The sequence below is a fragment of the Nomascus leucogenys genome, chromosome 12 (genome assembly GCF_006542625.1).
Source record: "Nomascus leucogenys isolate Asia chromosome 12, Asia_NLE_v1, whole genome shotgun sequence".
Taxonomy (NCBI): domain Eukaryota; kingdom Metazoa; phylum Chordata; class Mammalia; order Primates; family Hylobatidae; genus Nomascus; species Nomascus leucogenys.
In genome coordinates, this window is record NC_044392.1 from 53,502,967 (window position 1) to 53,522,585 (window position 19,619).

General features: G+C 41.4%; 1 protein-coding gene and 1 pseudogene across 1 annotated transcript in view; one reads left to right on the top strand and one right to left on the bottom strand.

The window, feature by feature from the left end:
* Positions 1-19,619, bottom strand: part of PDE4DIP (phosphodiesterase 4D interacting protein) — a 41,392-nt gene that overhangs the window by 9,074 nt on the left and 12,699 nt on the right. The window contains 5 exon segments of the mRNA XM_030823648.1: positions 7,644-7,771; positions 9,477-9,589; positions 10,927-11,064; positions 11,290-11,406; positions 14,941-15,032. Coding sequence (XP_030679508.1) covers positions 7,644-7,771; positions 9,477-9,589; positions 10,927-11,064; positions 11,290-11,406; positions 14,941-15,032 — 588 coding nt within the window.
* Positions 17,603-19,272, top strand: LOC100596783 (annotated as a pseudogene).

Below are 19,619 nucleotides of genomic sequence, written 5' to 3' on the forward strand. Positions count from 1 at the left end.
TGAAATTTAGAATGTAATAAAAGCCATGTCAAGATGTGAAAGAAATAAAGTGTCATGTAAAAAAAATGGGGGGAAAAAAATCATTGTGCCTCAGTTTAGAAAGAGTATTCAGACACATTTATTGTGCTAGAAAGCCTCAATCCCTGTTCCCAAATTCCGTGTTTAAAGTAACTGAAACCGGAGGGTGGAGCCAAGATGGCCGAATAGGAACAGCTCCGGTCTCCAGCTCCCAGCCCCAGCGACACAGAAGACGGGTGATTTCTGCATTTCTGCTTGAGGTACCGGTTTCATCTCACTAGGGAGTGCCTAACAGTGGGTGCAGGACAGTCGGTGAAGTGCACTGTGCGCGAACCGAAGCAGGGCGAGGCATTGCCTCACTCGGGAAGCGCAAGGGGTCAGGGAGTTCCCTTTCCTAGTCAAAGAAAGGGGAAGCAGACGGCACCTGGAACATCGGGTCAGTCCCATCCTAATACTGCGCTTTTCCAACGGGCCTGGAAAACGGCACACTAGGAGATTGTGTCCCGCACCTGGCTCAGAGGGTCCTATGCCCACGGAGTCTTGCTAATTGCTAGCACAGCAGTCTGAGATCAAGCTGCAAGGCGGCAGCGAGGCTGGGGGAGGGGCGCCCGCCATTGCCCAGGCTTGCTTAGGTAAACAAAGCAGCCAGGAAGCTCGAACTGGGTGGAGCCCACCACAGCTCAAGGAGGCCTGCCTGCCTCTGTAGGCTCCACCTCTGGGGGCAGGGCACAGACAAACAAAAACTCAGCAAGAACCTCCACAGACTTAAATGTCCCTGTCTGACTGACAGCTTTGAAGAGAGTAGTGGTTCTCCCAGCACGCAGCTGGAGATCTGAGAACGGACAGACTGCCTCCTAAAGTGGGTCCCTCACCCCTGAGCAGCCTAACTGGGAGGCATCCCCCCAGTAGGGACAGACTGACACCTCATTCAACCGGGTACTTCTCTGAGACAAAACTTTCAGAGGAACTATCAGACAGCTGAATTTGTGGTCTCACGAAAATCCGCTGTTCTGCAGCCACCGCTGCTGACACCCAGCCAAACAGGGTCTGGAGTGCACCTCTAGTAAACTCCAACAGACCTGCAGCTGAGGGTCCTGTCTGGTAGAAGGAAAACTAACAAACAGAAAGGACATCCACACCAAAAACCCATCTGTACATCACCATCATCAAAGACAAAAAGTAGATAAAACCACAAAGATGGGGAAAAAACAGAGCAAAAAAACTGGAAACTCTAAAAAACAGAGCACCTCTCCTCCTCCAAAGGAACGCAGTTCCTCACCAGCAACGGAACAAAGCTGGATGGAGGATGACTTTGATGAGTTGAGAGAAGAAGGCTTCAGATGATCAAACTACTCTGAGCTATGGGAGGAAATTCAAAACAATAGCAAAGAAGTTAAAAACTTTGAAAAAAAATTAGAAGAATGGATAACTAGAATAACCAATGGAGAGAAGGGCTTAAAGGAGCTGATGGAGCTGAAAGCCAAGTTTCGAGAACTACGCGAAGATTGCAGAAGCCTCAGTAGCAGATGCGATCAACTGGAAGAAAGAGTATCGCTGATGGAAGATGAAATGAATGAAATGAAGAGAGAAGGGAAGTTTAGAGAAAAAAGAATAAAAAGAAATGAACAAAGCCTCCAAGAAATTTGGGACTATGTGAAAAGACCAAACCTACGTCTGATTGGTGTACCTGAAAATGATGGGGAGAATGGAACCAAGTTGGAAAACACTCTGCAAGATATTATCCAGGAGAACTTCCCCAATCTAGCAAGGCAGGCCAGCATTCAGATTCAGGAAATACAGAGAACGCCACAAAGATACTCCTCGAGAAGAGCAACTCCAAGACACATAATTGTCAGATTCACCAAAGTTGAAATGAAGGAAAAAATGTTAAGGGCAGCCAGAGAGAAAGGTCGGGTTACCCACAAAGGGAAGCCCATCAGACTAACAGCTGATCTCTCAGCAGAAACTCTACAAGCCAGAAGAGAGTGGGGGCCGATATTCAGCATTCTTAAAGAAAAGAATTTTCAACCCAGAATTTCCTATCCCGCCAAACTAAGCTTCATAAGTGAAGGAGAAATAAAATACTTTACAGACAAGCAAATGGTGAGTGATTTTGTCACCACCAGGCCTGCCCTAAAAGAGCTCCTGAAGGAAGCACTAAACATGGAAAGGAACGACTGGCACCAGCCACTGCAAAAACATGCCAAATTGTAAAGACCATCGAGGCTAGGAAGAAACTATAGCAACAAACGAGCAAAATAACCAACTAACATCATAATGACAGGATCAGATTCACACATAACAATATTAACGTTAAATGTAAATGGGCTAAATGCTCCAATCAAAAGACACAGACTGGCAAACTGGATAAGGAGTCAGGACCCATCAGTGTGCTGTATTCAGGAAACCCATCTCACGTGCAGAGACACACATAGACTCAAAATAAAGGGATGGAGGAAGATCTATCAAGCAACTGGAAAACAGAAAAAGGCAGGGGTTGCAATCCTAGTCTCTGATAAAATAGACTTTAAACCAACAAAGATCAAAACAGACAAAGAAGGCCATTACATAATGGTAAAGGGATCAATTCAACAAGAAGAGCTAACTATCCTAAATATATATGCACCCAACACAGGAGCACCCAGATTCATAAAGCAAGTCCTCAGTGACCTACAAAGGGACTTAAACTCCCACACAATAATAATGGGAGATTTTAACACCCCACTGTCAACATTAGACAGATCAACGAGACAGAAAGTTAACAAGGATATCCAGGAATTGAACTCAGCTCTACATAAAGTGGACCTAATAGACATCTACAGAACTCTCCACCCCAAATCAACAGAATATACATTTTTTCCAGCACCACACCACACCTATTCCAAAATTGACCACATAGTTGGAAGTAAAGCTCTCCTCAGCAAATGTAAAACAACAGAAATTATAACAAACTATCTCTCAGACCACAATGCAATCAAACTAGAACTCAGGATTAAGAAACTCACTCAAAACTGCTCAAATACATGGAAACTGAACAACCTGCTCCTGAATGACTACTGGGTACATAACGAAATGAAGGCAGAAATAAAGATGTTCTTTGAAACCAACGAGAACAAAGACACAACATACCAGAATCTCTGGGACACATTCAAACCAGTGTGTAGAGGGAAATTTATAGCACTAAATGCCCACAAGAGAAAGCAGGAAAGATCCAAAATTGACACCCTAACATCACAATTAAAAGAACTAGAAAAGCAAGAGCAAACACATTCAAAAGCTAGCAGAAGGCTAGAAATAACTAAAATCAGAGCAGAACTGAAGGAAATAGAGACACAAAAAACCCTTCAAAAAATTAATGAATCCAGGAGCTGGTTTTTTGAGAAGATCAACAAAATTGATGGACCGCTAGCAAGACTAATAAAGAAGAAAAGAGAGAAGAATCAAATAGATGCAATAAAAAACGAAAAAGGGGATATCACCACCGATCCCACAGAAATACAATCTACCATCAGAGAATACTACAAACACCTCTATGCAAATAAACTAGAAAATCTAGAAGAAATGGATAAATTCCTCGACAAATACACCCTCCCAAGACTAAACCAGGAAGAAGTTGAATCTCTGAATAGACCAATAACAGGTTCTGAAATTGTGGCAATAATCAATAGCTTACCAACCAAAAAGAGTCCAGGACCTGATGGATTCACAGCTGAATTCTACCAGAGGTACAAGGAGGAACTGGTACCATTCCTTCTGAAACTATTCCAATTGATAGAAAAAGAGGGAATCCTCCCTAACACATTTTATGAAGCCAGCATCGTCCTGATACCAAAACCTGGCAGAGACATAACCAAAAAAGAGAATTTCAGACCAATATCCTTGATGAACATTGATGCAAAAATCCTCAATAAAATACTGGCAAACCGAATCCAGCAGCACATCAAAAAGCTTATCCACCATGATCAAGTGGGCTTCAGCCCTGGGATGCAAGGCTGGTTCAACATACGCAAATCAATAAATGTAATCCAGCATATAAACAGAACCAAAGACAAAAACCACATGATTATCTCAATAGATGCAGAAAAGGCCTTTGACAAAATTCAACAACCCTTCATGCTAAAAACTCTCAATAAATTAGGTATTGATGGGATGTATCTCAAAATAATAAGAGCTATCTACGACAAACCCACAGCCAATATCATACTGAATGGGCAAAAACTGGAAGCATTCCCTCTGAAAACTGGCACAAGACAGGGATGCCCTCTCTCACCGCTCCTATTCAACATAGTGCTGGAAGTTCTGGCCAGAGCAATCAGGCAGGAGAAGGAAATAAAGGGTATTCAATTAGGAAAAGAGGAAGTCAAATTGTCCCTGTTTGCAGATGACATGATTGTATATCTAGAAAACCCCATTGTCTCAGCCCAAAATCTCCTTAAGCTGATTAGCAACTTCAGCGAAGTCTCAGGATACAAAATTAATGTACAAAAATCACAAGCATTCTTGTACACCAATAACAGACAAACAGAGAGCCAAATCATGAGTGAACTCCCATTCACAATTGCTTCAAAGAGAATAAAATACCTAGGAATCCAACTTACAAGGGATGTGAAGGACCTCTTCAAGGAGAACTACAAACCACTGCTCAATGAAATAAAAGAGGATACAAACAAATGGAAGAACATTCCATGCTCGTGGGTTGGAAGAATCAATATCGTGAAAATGGCCATACTGCCCAAGGTAATTTATAGATTCAATGCCATCCCCATCAAGCTACCAATGACTTTCTTCACAGAATTGGAAAAAACTACTTTAAAGTTCATATGGAACCAAAAAAGAGCCCGCATCGCCAAGTCAATCCTAAGCCAAAAGAACAAAGCTGGAGGCATCACTCTACCTGACTTTAAACTACACTACAAGGCTACAGTAACCAAAACAGCATGGTACTGGTACCACAATAGAGACATAGATCAATGGAACAGAACAGAGCCCTCAGAAATGATGCCGCATAGCTACAACTATCTGATCTTTGACAAACCTGACAAAAACAAGAAATGGGGAAAGGATTCCCTATTTAATAAATGGTGCTGGGAAAACTGGCTAGCCATATGTAGAAAGCTGAAACTGGATCCCTTCCTTACACCTTATACAAAAATTAATTCAAGATGGATTAAAGACTTATATGTTAGACCTAAAACCATTAAAATCCTACAAGAAAACCTAGGCAATACCATTCAGGACATAGGCGTGGGCAAGGACTTCATGTCTAAAACACCATAAGCAATGGCAACAAAAGCCAAAATCGACAAATGGGATCTCATTAAACTAAAGAGCTTCTGCACAGCAAAAGAAACTATCATCAGAATGAACAGGCAACCTACAGAATGGGAGAAAATTTTTGCAACCTACTCATCTGACAAAGGGCTAATATCCAGAATCTACAATGAACTCAAACAAATTTACAAGAAAAAAACAAACAACCCCATCAAAAAGTGGGCAGAGAACATGAACAGACACTTCTCAAAAGAAGACATTTATGCAGCCAGAAAACACATGAAGAAATGCTCATCATCACTGGCCATCAGAGAAATGCAAATCAAAACCACAGTGAGATACCATCTCACACCAGTTAGAATAGCCATCATTAAAAAATCAGGAAACAACAGGTGCTGGAGAGGATGTGGAGAAATAGGAACACTTTTACACTGTTGGTGGGACTGTAAACTAGTTCAACCATTGTGGAAGTCAGTGTGGCGATTCCTCAGGGATCTAGAACTAGAAATACCATTTGACCCAGCCATCCCATTACTGGGTATATACCCAAAGGACTATAAATCATGCTGCTATAAAGACACATGCACACGTATGTTTATTGCGGCACTATTCACAATAGCAAAGAGTTGGAACCAACCCAAATGTCCAACAACGATAGACTGGATTAAGAAAATGTGGCACATATACACCATGGAATACTATGCAGCCATAAAAAATGATGAGTTCGTGTCCTTTGTTGGGACATGGATGAAACTGGAAAACATCATTCTCAGTAAACTATCACAAGGACAAAAAACCAAACACCGCATGTTCTCACTCATAGGTGGGAATTGAACAATGAGAACTCATGGACACAGGAAGGGGAACATCACACTCCGGGGACTGTTGTGGGGTGGAGGGAGGGGGGAAGGACAGCATTAGGAGATACACCTAATGCTAAATGACGAGTTAATGGGTGCAGGAAATCAATATGGCACATGGATACATATGTAACAAACCTGCACATTGTGCACATGTACCCTAAAACCCTAAAGTATAATTAAAAAAAAAATAAAGTAACTGAAACCTCAGCTTCTAACCTAGGAAACTTACAACAAGAGGAAATAAAAACAAATTCATGGTGTTGAACTCACAAAGCTGCAAAGCAATCCTGGTTACTTTTCACCCTCTTGACATTCAAGACATCAGAAATACAATCTCCAGTGCCCCTCTCCTTATACCTGTCATGTTGCCACAAGAAAGCATTGAGACAATGATTAAAACTATAAACATACATCTGTAACATTTCTTTTTAAGCTATTCAAACACTTCAAAGCCTGAAGCCTATTACTTATTTTTATATGGAGAAATGTATACATACTAAATAGTGAAAAACACAGGACCCTATCTAGTGCCACAAATGGAAGAAGCAATACCCTCTTCTGGCTATAATGAGTTATTTGGTGAAACACTGAATGTAAACAGGAATACTACATTTGAAATTATCTTTGTAAACAGAGAATTCTGACTCTGGAAGACGATTCTAGAAGTCATGTTCTGACTAAATAGCAACATCTTGGTTTAAAGAAACCTAAAGGAATCAGTAAAGAACAAATTTAAAGTAGAACTTAATCTGTACCTAATCTAATTTCACTTGTGTACAACAGTCAACTCTGAGACAGTATTGGAGATAAAAGTTGACTATGATCACTTTCATAGTTTTTACCTCTGTTCTTTAACTTGGCCTTCTCAATACCTGCAGTCTACTATTACAAGACTACTCTCCTGGTTTTGATTACCTTCTGATAAGGATTATATCGCTTTCATGAAGTCATTCTTATAGACTCAATCTCTTTCCCATTCTCTCATCTTAAAACTTGTATTCTTTTGATTTAGAAAATGCTCTCGCTCAAAGAGGAGTTGACTGAATGGCAAAAATAATACACACACATGCATTTATGATATGATATGGAACATATGAAATGGATTGTGAAAGTGGGGGAAGAATAAACTTTATTGGCCCACAGAAGGGATGAGGGAATGAGAAGGGGCTAGGGATAAGAATGAATAAAAATGGAAAAACTAAGACAGAGTGATTTAAAATGTGCAAATACACTTTGCAACCTCCACCATTCAATTTAGGGATTGATATGTATGTACAGTGAGATCCATGTAGGCTAAAGTGAATTTCACTTTGTAGTTGATGCTACTTGTACCAGTTCTATCATTAGTAAGTCACAATTTAATTCTGCCAAAGTCAGACAAGGATCTTTCTGGTTAGTGCAAACAAGGTTTTCCATCCTGGGCTGCAGTCTGACCTACCAGTGCTCAGTAGGCATGCTTGTGATGAATTTGAACACTTTCCAGTTCCCCACCTCCAATGGCAGCCAGGGTCTCCAGACTGTTTAAGCACTCCAAGCTTCTTCCAAGAACTTCTTCTAGCTGACTGCGTAACACCTGAGCCCCTTCCAGTTCCACCTGCAGAGTCTGGTCTCTCTCAGAGCTGATTAAACATGCCTCACGGAAGGAAAATGGATTAGCTATCAACTGTAGTGAATCCACGTTTGTTTCCAAAGAACCATCAATGCCACTTTGGGCCACATGACTTTGTAAAGTAATTATTCTCCAGGACACAATAAATGAATGTAGTCTTTGTGTGGCATTTGTGTTCACTGCTGATAGATTAGTAAGGACTGTTTCTTTTTTTTTTTTTTTTTTTTTTTTTGAGACGGAGTCTCGCTCTTTCACCCAGGCTGGAGTGCAGTGGCGCAATCTCGGCTCACTGCAAGCTCCCCGCCTCCCGGGTTCACGCCATTCTCCTGCCTCAGCCTCTCCGAGTAGCTGGGACTACAGGCGCCCGCCACCACGCCCGGCTAATTTTTTGTATTTTTAGTAGAGACGGGGTTTCACCGTGGTCTCGATCTCCTGACCTCGTGATCCGCCCGCCTCGGCCTCCCAAAGTGCTGGGATTACAAGCGTGAGCCACCGCGCCCGGCCGACTGTTTCTTTTTTTAAAAGCTTGCCCCTTACGCTAGATTCTGGGCCAATTTCACATAAAATTATAGCTCCTAAGACTTATCTCACACCCCTATAGCCCAAACAAGATAAATTTCATTATTTGACTAAAAGCTTTTGTTTCTGAAAAACTAAAACCCGGGACAAACTAAATATAAACTGGAGCAAGACTGAGCCAAGTAGAACCATTACTGAAGATATTTGTTTTCTCATTTGTTACCAAACTTGACGGTGGGATGGTGTGCTGAAAAGGAATCTGGTTGATAAAAACTAAAGCTCCAGAGGTTCTTTAAAAAGTAACACAATCAAGTGGTCCTATCATACCTTTCCTCTGCCTTCATTTTCCTGGTAGAAAGAAACATTTTTAAAGCCCAAAAATAAATTACAAGAAACTGAATAGCAAATAATAATAATAATAATTGAAAAAGAGGAAAAAAGGCTAGTAGGGAAGGCAAAATGACAAAAAAAAAATGAAGAGAATATAAAATGATCCAGAGAGGTATCATATATGTGACCAAAAATCAAGAGGTAGAAGAAAATATATTCATCATGATAGTTATCCAGTGGTCCCAGGATGATATTAGCCGTCCCAATTAATATATTTTCTTTGATGATACTAAATGAATATCAGTGCCCATTATAGCCTTACTTTTTTTTTTTCAACAGAGTCTTGCTCTGTTGCCCAGGATAGAGTGCAGTGGTGTGATCTCAGCTCACTGCAACCTCTGCCTCCCAGGTTCAAGTGATTCTCCTGCCTCAGCCTCCCGAGTAGCTGGGACTAGGCGTGCGCTACCTCACCCAGCTAATTTTTGTATTTTTAGTAGAGACAGGGTATAGCCTTACACTTATAATAGAACAGCCTTTAACAGGACATGGATCACAGAAAAGAAATGAACACACTTTGAGTGCTTACTATATGCAAGGCATTGTTTTAGACACCAAAGCTGTCTTCTTATTTAATCTCTGCAATAGCTGTGTGAAACAGGCGCTATTCCCAACTTAAGATTTTGACACTGAAGCTCAGAGCAATCCATAAAACAAATGACAAAGTGGGTAGCCCCGGTAATTGTCCGTTTTTTCTCCCCTTTCAGTATCATAAGCCATCTGCACTTAATGAAGAATAAAAGGCATAAAATAGTAAAAGAAATAAAAATTTCAATGAAGAATAAAAGAAAAAACAGCCACTCTCTTACCTCTCTGGATGGGCATGGAACTTCACCAGACTGCTATAGAGCTGTCTCTCTGCTTGTAAGGCCTCATTGAGCCGACTCCGTTCATCTACTAGTCCTTCTAGCATCAGCAGCAACTGAGAAGAGAAGAGAGAAGAAGCAATACGCAAATGGCACAGTGAGACATGAAGCCACAGTTAATCCCGAGAAACAAGAAAATGCATTAGCATGTACTATGACTTAAAAAGCCCACTATCTTAGTTCTTAAGCTTTTGATACTATTTTATAGTTTTCAAATCCGTGTCATATTATCTTTTTTTTATCTTTAAAACCTGTAAGGTAGAATTCAAACATGGGAGCAAAAAGAAGAAAAAGGAGAGAGAAGCTAGAAGCACAGGAAAGCAGCTAAGAGAAAGGAGTAAGAGGGAAACAGGACAGGCAAGAGGGAAATGTATATAACAGGACTTACTAGTATTCTTCATTCATTCAATTAATATTTACTGAGCACCTTCTATGGGACAGACTTTGTTCTAGGTTCTAGGGGAAAGCTTACTATCTAGTGGAGGAAAAAGACATTCATAAATCATAGATGTGTGTCATTGTGAGTGTAATAAGTGCTATAAAGATAATGAGCTATGATAATGTATAACCAGAGTTGTTTAACATAGAGTTAAAAGCCAGAATGCAGTGGAGTGAGTAGTTAGTGAGAGAGATGATAATGGAGACGGGGAATACAGACAAGTAAGTCTTTTGGAAAAGTCTGGCATTGAAGAAAGGTTAAATGGGGCTGTAGCTACAAAGAAATTTGGGGCAAAGGCAGGGGTTTCTTTCTCTTTCTTTTTTTTTTTTTTTTTAACTGGAAGAGATTTGAACGTGGTTAAATGCAGATAAAAGAGAAAGATTCAGTTGTGAGGGAGGTGACTTAGGTATGAGTGTGAGGGATAACTATTGGTATGTGTCCAAAAGAACTGCTGCTCTTTTCAGAACTACAAATGTCAAAAAGGGGTATCTATAGCTGCTACCGACCAAAGTAGGAAACTTTAGAGCACAGTTTCTCTGTGAAATACCATCAACTAACCCTCCAGAAATAGCTGAGATTGACAGCTTTACCATGGTTTATTTCACAGTAGAAAAATAAGGTTTGAGCCGGGCGTGGTGGTGTGCACCTGCAGCTCCAGCTACTCAGGAGGCTGAGGCAGGAAGATTCCTTGAGCCCCAGAGTTTGGGGCTGCAGTGAGCCGTGATTATACCACTGCACTCCAGCCTGGGTGACACAGTGAGACCTTGTCTCAATGTGGTGACTCATTCCTGTATGTAATTCCAGCACTTTGAGGAGCTGAGGAGGATGGATTACTTGCAGTCAGGAGTTCAAGACTAGCCTGACCAACATGGTGAAACTCCATCTCTACTAAAAAAAAAAAAGAATACAAAAAAATGTAAATAAATAAATAAGGTTTATATTCCAATAATTTACCTGTTGTCTTCGGTTTCCTGAAATTTCTTGACCCTGAGATTCTACTGAAGCAATTTTTTCCCGAAGAAGTAAGACTTCCCGGGTCAGGCGTTCCATAGCCGGTATGTCTTCAGGATCAACCAGTTGCATTTGCAGGTCCTAGAAGTCAAAAAATAAGTGTGGACGTGAAAATAGTAATAAAAGGATTATTCAGCAGAGGAGCACGGGAACAAATGCTCTTGAAATATTCTGCCTATACTTTCAAGTGGGATATGGATAATCACTGGCCAAGGGATTCGATGTGTGCAAATATTGTCTGAAGAGGCCCTACAGGTATTCTGAGCTGTGAACATTTCCAGTGGTCTTTAAAAAGTGTTGAAAGACCTTTATGAGATCTTCTTTAATCTGTATGTTCCTGGACAGAGACTCCATATCAGCAGCCTGCACCTGCAGCTCTTCTTCTTGCACAGCCATCATGGACTGTAGAGCAGAACGTTCCATCTGTGAAAAGAGGAAACAGTATCTGCCATGTTTACTTTTTAACACTGAGGCAAATGCTTTTGCATCTCATATCACTATCAGCCAGTAATGCAAAAGAAAATGAGAACATGAATAGGGCTCTACAGCATCAAACCAATAATCCATGCAGTATGGTAACAAAGGATGTTTCATGGGAAGATGTCACAGTTGTTCTTAATAATGTCTTCCACTTTAGCTGGCACTATGCAACACATCAAATTTGTTTAACAAGCTTATTATGATACTGAAAAAGAATGGTCACCATTAGCAGCAGAAGCAAGAAGAGATGAGGTTTTTATGTATTTCACCTAACAGATGAAAAAAATGATAGCATTAGGATATCTCCATTTTGCAACCCTTAATGAATTAAAGGATAAGGCATCAAACAGCAACAGCTGCTAACATCACGAGAGATCACCAAACATTATATGCCTCCTGATGGAAGAACACGCCACCACCTATGAAGAAATATTGCCAAAAGCTGGCACTACATGCCCTAAACTTTCAGTGTTCTCACCAGAAAATGACATGTACTTGGTTATGACAAAGTTCATTAAAAAATCATGATAATAGGCCGGGCACGGTGGCTCATGCCTGTAATGCCAGCACTTTGGGAGACTGAGGTGGGCGGATCACGAGGTCAGGAGTTCGAGACCAGCCTGACCAACATAGTGAAACCCATCTCTACTAAAAATACAAAAATTAGCCAAGTGTGGTGGTGTGTGCCTGTAATCCTAGCTACTCAGGAGGCTAAGGCAGGAGAATCACTTGAACCAGGGAGGCAGAGGTTGCAGTGAGCCGAGATCACGCCATTGCACTCCAGCCTGGCAACAGAGCGAGACTCCATCTCAAAAAAAAAAAAAAAAACTTGATAATAACCATAGCTGCTAACACTTACTATGCCCCGGGGGCTCTAATAAATGCTTTGTATATATTTAATCCTTTTAACAAACCGAGTGATCTGGCTCCTGCCTACTTTGCCTACTTTTCCTACTTTAATATCTGCCATTTTACTGCCCATTCATGATTCCGTAGGCACACTAGACTTTTTCTCTTCTAGGAACACCAGACTTTCTCTTGACTCGGCCTTTACAACTACTACTCCCTTTGCTTGTAATATCTTTCCCAGGGCTGCCTCCTTTTCATCCTTAGGTCCAGGTTACGTGTCACCTGCTCAGAGAAGACTTCTTTGGCCACCCTATTTAAGATGGTCTCCATCCATGTTGCTTTCTATCATTTCCCTCATATCACTTACTATACTCTATAATTATAATGTTTATTTATTTATTGTCTGTATCTCCCCAGTAGAAATTAACTACATAGAGCCCGAGACCTTACTGATTTCATTCACTACCTCATCCCCAGCACTAGCCCAAGCTTAGAGAAGGTCCCCATATAGCTAATGAAAGATTGAGTGAATCCTCACAACAATCCTATGAGATAACTACACTTTTATTTATACATAAGGTGACTTCTTCTACTCTTCAACTTACAGACAAAGTGATTGAGTCTGAGAGAAATTAAGGAGCTTGTTCAAAAATCACAGGGCTTGGGGTGGGGGTAGGGGGGAGGGACAGCATTAGGAGATACACCTAATGCTAAATGATGAGTTAATGGGTGCAGCACACCAACATGGCACATGGATACATATGTAACAAACCTGCACATTGTGCACATGTACCCTAAAACTTAAAGTATAATAATAAAAAAAAAAGAATTAAAAAAAAATCACAGAGCTGGCTAGTAAGTGGTAAATCCAGAACGTGAACTCAGGGAAGCTGACTCAGAGCCACTAGGCTATAATGTCTTTCCTGTAGATACCAAATATCCATACAATCTTTATGGTAAGGACAAGTTATTTTAAATAAACCCTTCAAAGGAATTTAGCAATAGCTAAATATCACTGACTCAAAATATCTATTCATAGGCATTACAATTTCATGATCCTGAAAACAGGACAGAATCAAAAAGTAACATTACTCTGGATTTGATAAATGTGAGAAAAACAGGAAGAGGATGTGGAAACTAAAATATCTGATATGAATACTCAGATAACGGCTGAGGTAGAACCACAAAAATGAAGGGAGGCTAGGGGATTTTTAAACTGGTATTTCTTAAATGCCACACATTCTCATATCCTGAAAACTAATTGAGTCATAAAACATGAGTCTGTTTGGAAGCAGAAATATGGTAATGAAATCAAAAGATAAAATATGATAATTCCATCACAAATACAAACACAGGTTTTATATTATAGATCTAGCTATGGCAAAAGGTAAAAAAAACTAAGGAGCTATTTGAACTAGCTAGCTAAACTGAATTTAGGAAGTTATGACACTGACTGATCTTCTAAAAGAGATGCCAACATAGCAACAAATAAGCTTTTAGTTTCAGTCTGTAACTCTGCGCTGTGGTCCTAGTATTTCTTCAACATCATAGTTGAATACGCGACTAGCTGTGGAGGAAAGGCAGGGGGAAGAGAATCTCTAAGACTTAAAGGCCTCTTCTAAAAAAATTGATGAGAACTCTACGCTAGAGAGAGTTAAAGCTTAAGGTGGGAAAAATGTGCTCTAGGAAATGAATCTTCTTAGGAAGTATGTGAAGTCACAAAAGGCTTGAGTTTGAATCATAGCTCTAGCATTTATTAGTTACATGACTATTCTCCACTCCCATTTTAAAAGAGAAATCAGTGTTTCAGCTTCTTCGTCTATAATAATTGGGCCGACACCACTTACTTTGTGTAGAGTTGTGAGCAGTAGTGCTTATTTAAATACCTAGCACAGTACATTGCACATGAATACTTGATAAACACTGATTATACTCAAATTTCTCGTTTAATGTTTCTAAAACTGATTTCATGGGTCTAATGTCATAACTCTAAGCAGCAATCACACAACACTTCCTTTTTTCACTAGTGCTTTACAATTATTATTATTATTATTGTTGTTGTTGTTATTATTATCTTCGAGGTGGAGTTTTGCTCTTGTTGCCCAGGCTGGAGTGTGATGGCACGATCTCAGCTCACTGCAACCTCCACCTCCCAGGTTCAAGCGATTCTCCTGCCTGAGGCTCCCGAGTAGCTGGGATTACAGGCACTCGCCACTACACCTAGCTAATTTTTGTATTTTTAGTAGAGACGGGGTTTTGTCATATTGGCCAGGCTGGTCTTGAACTCCTGACCTCAAGTGATCTGCCCACCTCGGCCTCCCAAAGTGCTAGGATTACAGGCATGAGCCACTGCACCCGGCCTTTACAATTATTTTATTCCAGTTAGCAACGAGGAGAGAGGGTTACATTTTTCCAGCACTTAATAAGTTTTAATGGTCCCAATCTTAAAACAGGAGCATTTTTTTGAGATAATGTATATATAAAATAACATCTCCATAAAGAAAAAAGTCATACCTGGCATTTGGACTCAGATATTACACTTGGAGAATTATATGCTTTTAAATATAAACTATTTTGAAAGAAAAAATAAAAGGGATTTAGAAATTAAGACTTGACTAGAAAACTCACCTGACTTTCTCTTTCTTTGTTAGCCGTGAGTTCAAGTTCTGCTTTGGCATTACTCAGTTGTTTTTCCAGCCCTGCAACTGTGTCCAAGTCTCCTAAAATGAAAATATAGCACTAGTTTTAATTGCTATTAACATAATGTGATATCTGCTGCCTCCTTTGAGTAATTTACAGAGGACACATTCCAATAATAAGAAAAAAGAAAAGATACACAGATTGTTCTTTGTAGCATTATTTATCGTAGCAAAATACTGCAATCATCCTAGATGCTATAAAGAAAAGATTGAATAAACTATAGTATATTCACAGATGGCACTATATACTGCTGTAAAAAAAGAATAACGATGATCTTTTTGAACTTTTATGGACTGATTTTGAGATTCTAAGAATATGTTAAGTAAAACAAGCTGTGTGCTTAAGAATACATCTAAGGTAGTAGGTTTTATATTAGGAAAAAGGGGATATAAGAATGTACATATATACATCACATATACACAGATGATTCATTTGCTTATTTTTGCAAAAAGATATACAGGAAGAATAACCCAGAAATGAAACTGATTACCTGCAGGAAATGAGTGGAAACAGGAGAGAATGTATAGGGAAATATGGGACATCTGAGTATATTGTTTTATATACTGGAGTTTTGAACTGTGTAAATATTTAATTTTTAAGTGTAAGTCAGCTTTACAATTAATGAGAGAGAAAATGTCTAAAATTGAATACTAATATAAATAAAGCTATATAGCAAGTAGATAATAAAACTACCCAGAAGATAATAAAAAAATTAATCCAAATAATTTTTGAACTCACTATTCTAAGTGAACCCTGTCAGTGCAAAATATCCTAAGGATAAAAAGAATTACAAAAAAATCTTAAACATTACTTAATACATTTATTATTGATGGTGGTATTTAGCAATTCTGAAACTGCTTTTGCATATTATAATATTCTGCAAATGTGTAAATATTTTGAAACATATTGATGCTATAAGTAACCAGGGCTCTCGAGGAGATACAAATATGAAATGAGGGAAAAAAGAACCTATATTGTTAAATTGGAATTACAGAAATCAGTATCAAATCTTCATTATGTATACAAATACGCACATACATACTTAAAAATATTCATTGCTAGCTCTGTTCTCTTGAAAGGGCCTAGAAGCAAAAGGCATTCATGTAGCAATGAACATATCTTGTGTCTGGATCATAGTTTCTGAATGCCATTACCCACCAAAAGGAACCGGGGAGCTCTTTAGGATAATGGCTGATTCTGGGACTGAGGCAGGTAAAGTAAAAGGTAATCATATACCATCTTATTGTGCCAGAAACTATGAAACTATGCTAAAAAAAAAACTGATGGGGATATGGCAAAGGCTCAGAGAAACAGCTTGATGAGGCTCCCACTGACCAATATGGGTTAATTTGGGCATTAAAGGAAATAATGACCAAAATCAATAATATAATGATTTTTAAAACTCCATATTGATAAAAACAAATGGAGTATAGAAATAAGGAAAGGACAGCTCTTCTTTATTAATAATACCCACCAATAAATAAAGAAGAAATTTTACAAACAGAAAATCATAATTTTTTTTTTTTTTGAGACTGAGTCTTACTCTGTCATCCAGGCTGGAGTGCAGTGGGGCAATCTCTCCGCTTTCCAGGTTCAAGCGATTCTTCTGCCTCAGCCTCCTGAGTAGCTGGGATTATAGGCATGCACCATCAAGCCCGACTAATTTTTGTATTTTATAGTAAAGACAGGGTTTCACCATGTTGGCCAGGCTGGTCTCAAACTCCTGAGCTCAAGTGATCTGCCCACCTCAGCCTCCCAAAGTGCTGGGATATAGGCATGAGCCACCGCGCCTAATCCTGAAAATCACTATTTTTAAACTACCAACGTAGTTTAAATTCAGCCAGCAGATTCACTTATATACTAAAGGGGAAATAAACCTTTTATAATGGAGAGATTTGGCAGCTACAACCTTAACCAAATGACTACATTTAATATCACCAAGGATGACACAAACTGATTATCATGCAATGACGTGATGCACTAAAAAAGATGTCACCCAGGCCATGCGCGGTGGCTCACGCTTGTAATCCCAGCACTTTAGGAGGCTGAGGTAGGTGGATCACTTGAGGCTAGGAGTTCTAGACCAGCCTGGCCAACATGGCAAAACCCTGTCTCTAAGAAAAAATACAAAAAAACTAGCCAGGCACGGTGGCACATGCCTGTAGTCCCAGCTACTTGGGAGGCTGAGGCGGGAAGATCGCTTGAAACCGGGAGGCAGGCAGGCAGGCAGGCAGGACGGACGGACGGACGGAGGGAGGGAGGGAGGAAGTCATCCATATGGTACTCCTGCCAAAAATGTTTAACTCGAATCTCACCATTAGGAAACAATCACAGCTCAATTGAGGAATATTATCTGGCCTGGATTCTTCAAAATGCCTATCTCTGCCTCTGCCCCCGGGCTGGCCGGGGGGCCGTGGTGGGGGGAGCCAGGCTGAGGGTGGGGGTGGGTGGCCGGCGGGCGGAGGGCGGGGAGGGGTGGCGGAGGAGGAGGAGGAGAGACGAGGACAGCGGAGGAGAGAAGGGCAGCGGAGGAGGCGAGGAGCGCCGGGTACCAGGCCGGGGGAGCCGCGGGCTCTCGGGGAAGAGACGGATGATGAACAATCTTTACATGGGGAACCTGAGCCCCGCCGTCACCGCCGACGACCTCTGGCAGCTCTTTGGGGACAGGAAGCTGCCCCCCACGGGGCAAGTCCTGCTCAAGTCTCGGGCTACGCCTTCGTGGACTACCCCGACAAGAACTGGGCCATCCGCGCCATCGTGACTCTCTCGGGTAAAGTGGAATTGCATGGGAAAATCACGGAAGTTCATTACTCAGTCTCCAAAATTTGCAAAACACACAAATCTGAGCAGGAAAATTCAGATTCGAAACATCCCCCCTCACCTCCAGTGGGAGGTGTTGGATGGACTTTTGGCTCAATATGGAACAGTGGAGAATGTGGAACAAGTCAACACAGACACAGAAACCATTGTTGTCAACGTCACATATGCAACAAGAGAAGAAAATAGACATGGAGAGGCTAAGCGGGCATCAGTTTGAGAACTAGTCCTTCAAGATTTCCTACATCCCGGATGAAGAGGTGAGCTCCCCTTCGCCCCCTCAGCGAGCCCAGCGTGGGGACCACTCTACCCGGGGAGCAAGGCCACACCCCTGGGGGCGCTTCTCAGGCCAGACAGATTGATTTCCTGCTGCGGATCCTGGTCCCCACCCAGTTTGTTGGTGCCATCATTGGAAAGGAGGGCTTGACCATAAAGAACATCACTAAGCAGACCCAGTCCCAGATAGACATCCATAGAAAAGAGAACTCTGGAGCTGCAGAGAACCCTGTCACATCTATGCCAGTCCAGGGGGGACTTCTGAAGCATGTCACATGATTCTTGAAATCACGCAGAAAGAGGCATATGAGAACAAACTAGCCGAAGAGATTCCTCTGAAAATCTTGGCCCACAATGGCTTGGTTGGAAAAGAAGGCAGACATTTGAAGAAAATTGAACATGAAACAGGGACCAAGATAGCAATCTCATCTTTGCAGTATTTGAGCATATACAACCAGGAAAGAACCATCACTGTGAAGGGCACAGTTTGAGGCCTGTGCCAGTGCTGAGATAGAGATTATGAAGAAGCTGCGTGAGACCTTTGAAAATTATATGTTGGTTGTTAATACGCACTCCGGATACTTCTCCAGCCCGTACCCCCATCACCAGTTTGGCCCGTTCCCGCATTATCACTCTTATTCAGAGCAGGAGCTTGTGAATCTCTTCATCCCAACCCAGGCTGTGGGCGCCATGATCGGGAAGAAGGGAGCACACATCAAACAGCTGGAGAGATTCGCCGCAGCCTCCATCAAGATCGCCCCTGCGGAAGGCCCAGACGTCAGCGAAAGGATGGTCATCATCACCCGGCCACCGGAAGCCCAGTTCAAGGCCTAGGGATGGTTCTTTGGGAAACTGAAAGAAGAAAACTTCTTTAACCCCAAAGAAGAAGTGAAGCTGGAAGCCCATATCAGAGTGCCCTCTTCCACAGCTGGCCGGGTGATTGGCAAAGGTGGCAAGACCGTGAATGAACTGCAGAACTTAACCAGTGAAGAAGTCATCGTGCCTCATGACCAAATGCCAGATGAAAATGAGGAAGTGGTCATCAGAATTATCGGACACTTCTTTGCTTGCCAGACTGCACAGTGCAGGATCAGGGAAATTCCACAACAGGTGAAGCAGCAGGAGCAGAAATACCCTCAGGGAGTCGCCTCACAGCGCAGCAAGTGAGCCTCCCACAGGCACCAGCAAAACAACGGATGAATGGAGCCCTTCCAACACCTGACAGAATGAGACCAAACACAGCCAGCCAGATCGGGAGCAAACCAAAGACCATCTGAGGAATGAGAAGTCTGCGGAGGCAGCCAGGGACTCTGCAGAGGCCCTGAGAATTCCAGGGGCCGAGGAGGGGTGGGGAAGCTCAGCCAGGTTTGCCAGAACCACTGGGCCCGCCCCTCAGCCCCCCAGGGCTTCTGCAGGCTTCAGCCATCCACTTCACCATCTACTCGGATCTCTCCTTAACTCCCACGATGCTATCCCTTTTAGTTGAACTAACATAGGTGAATGTGTTCAAAGCC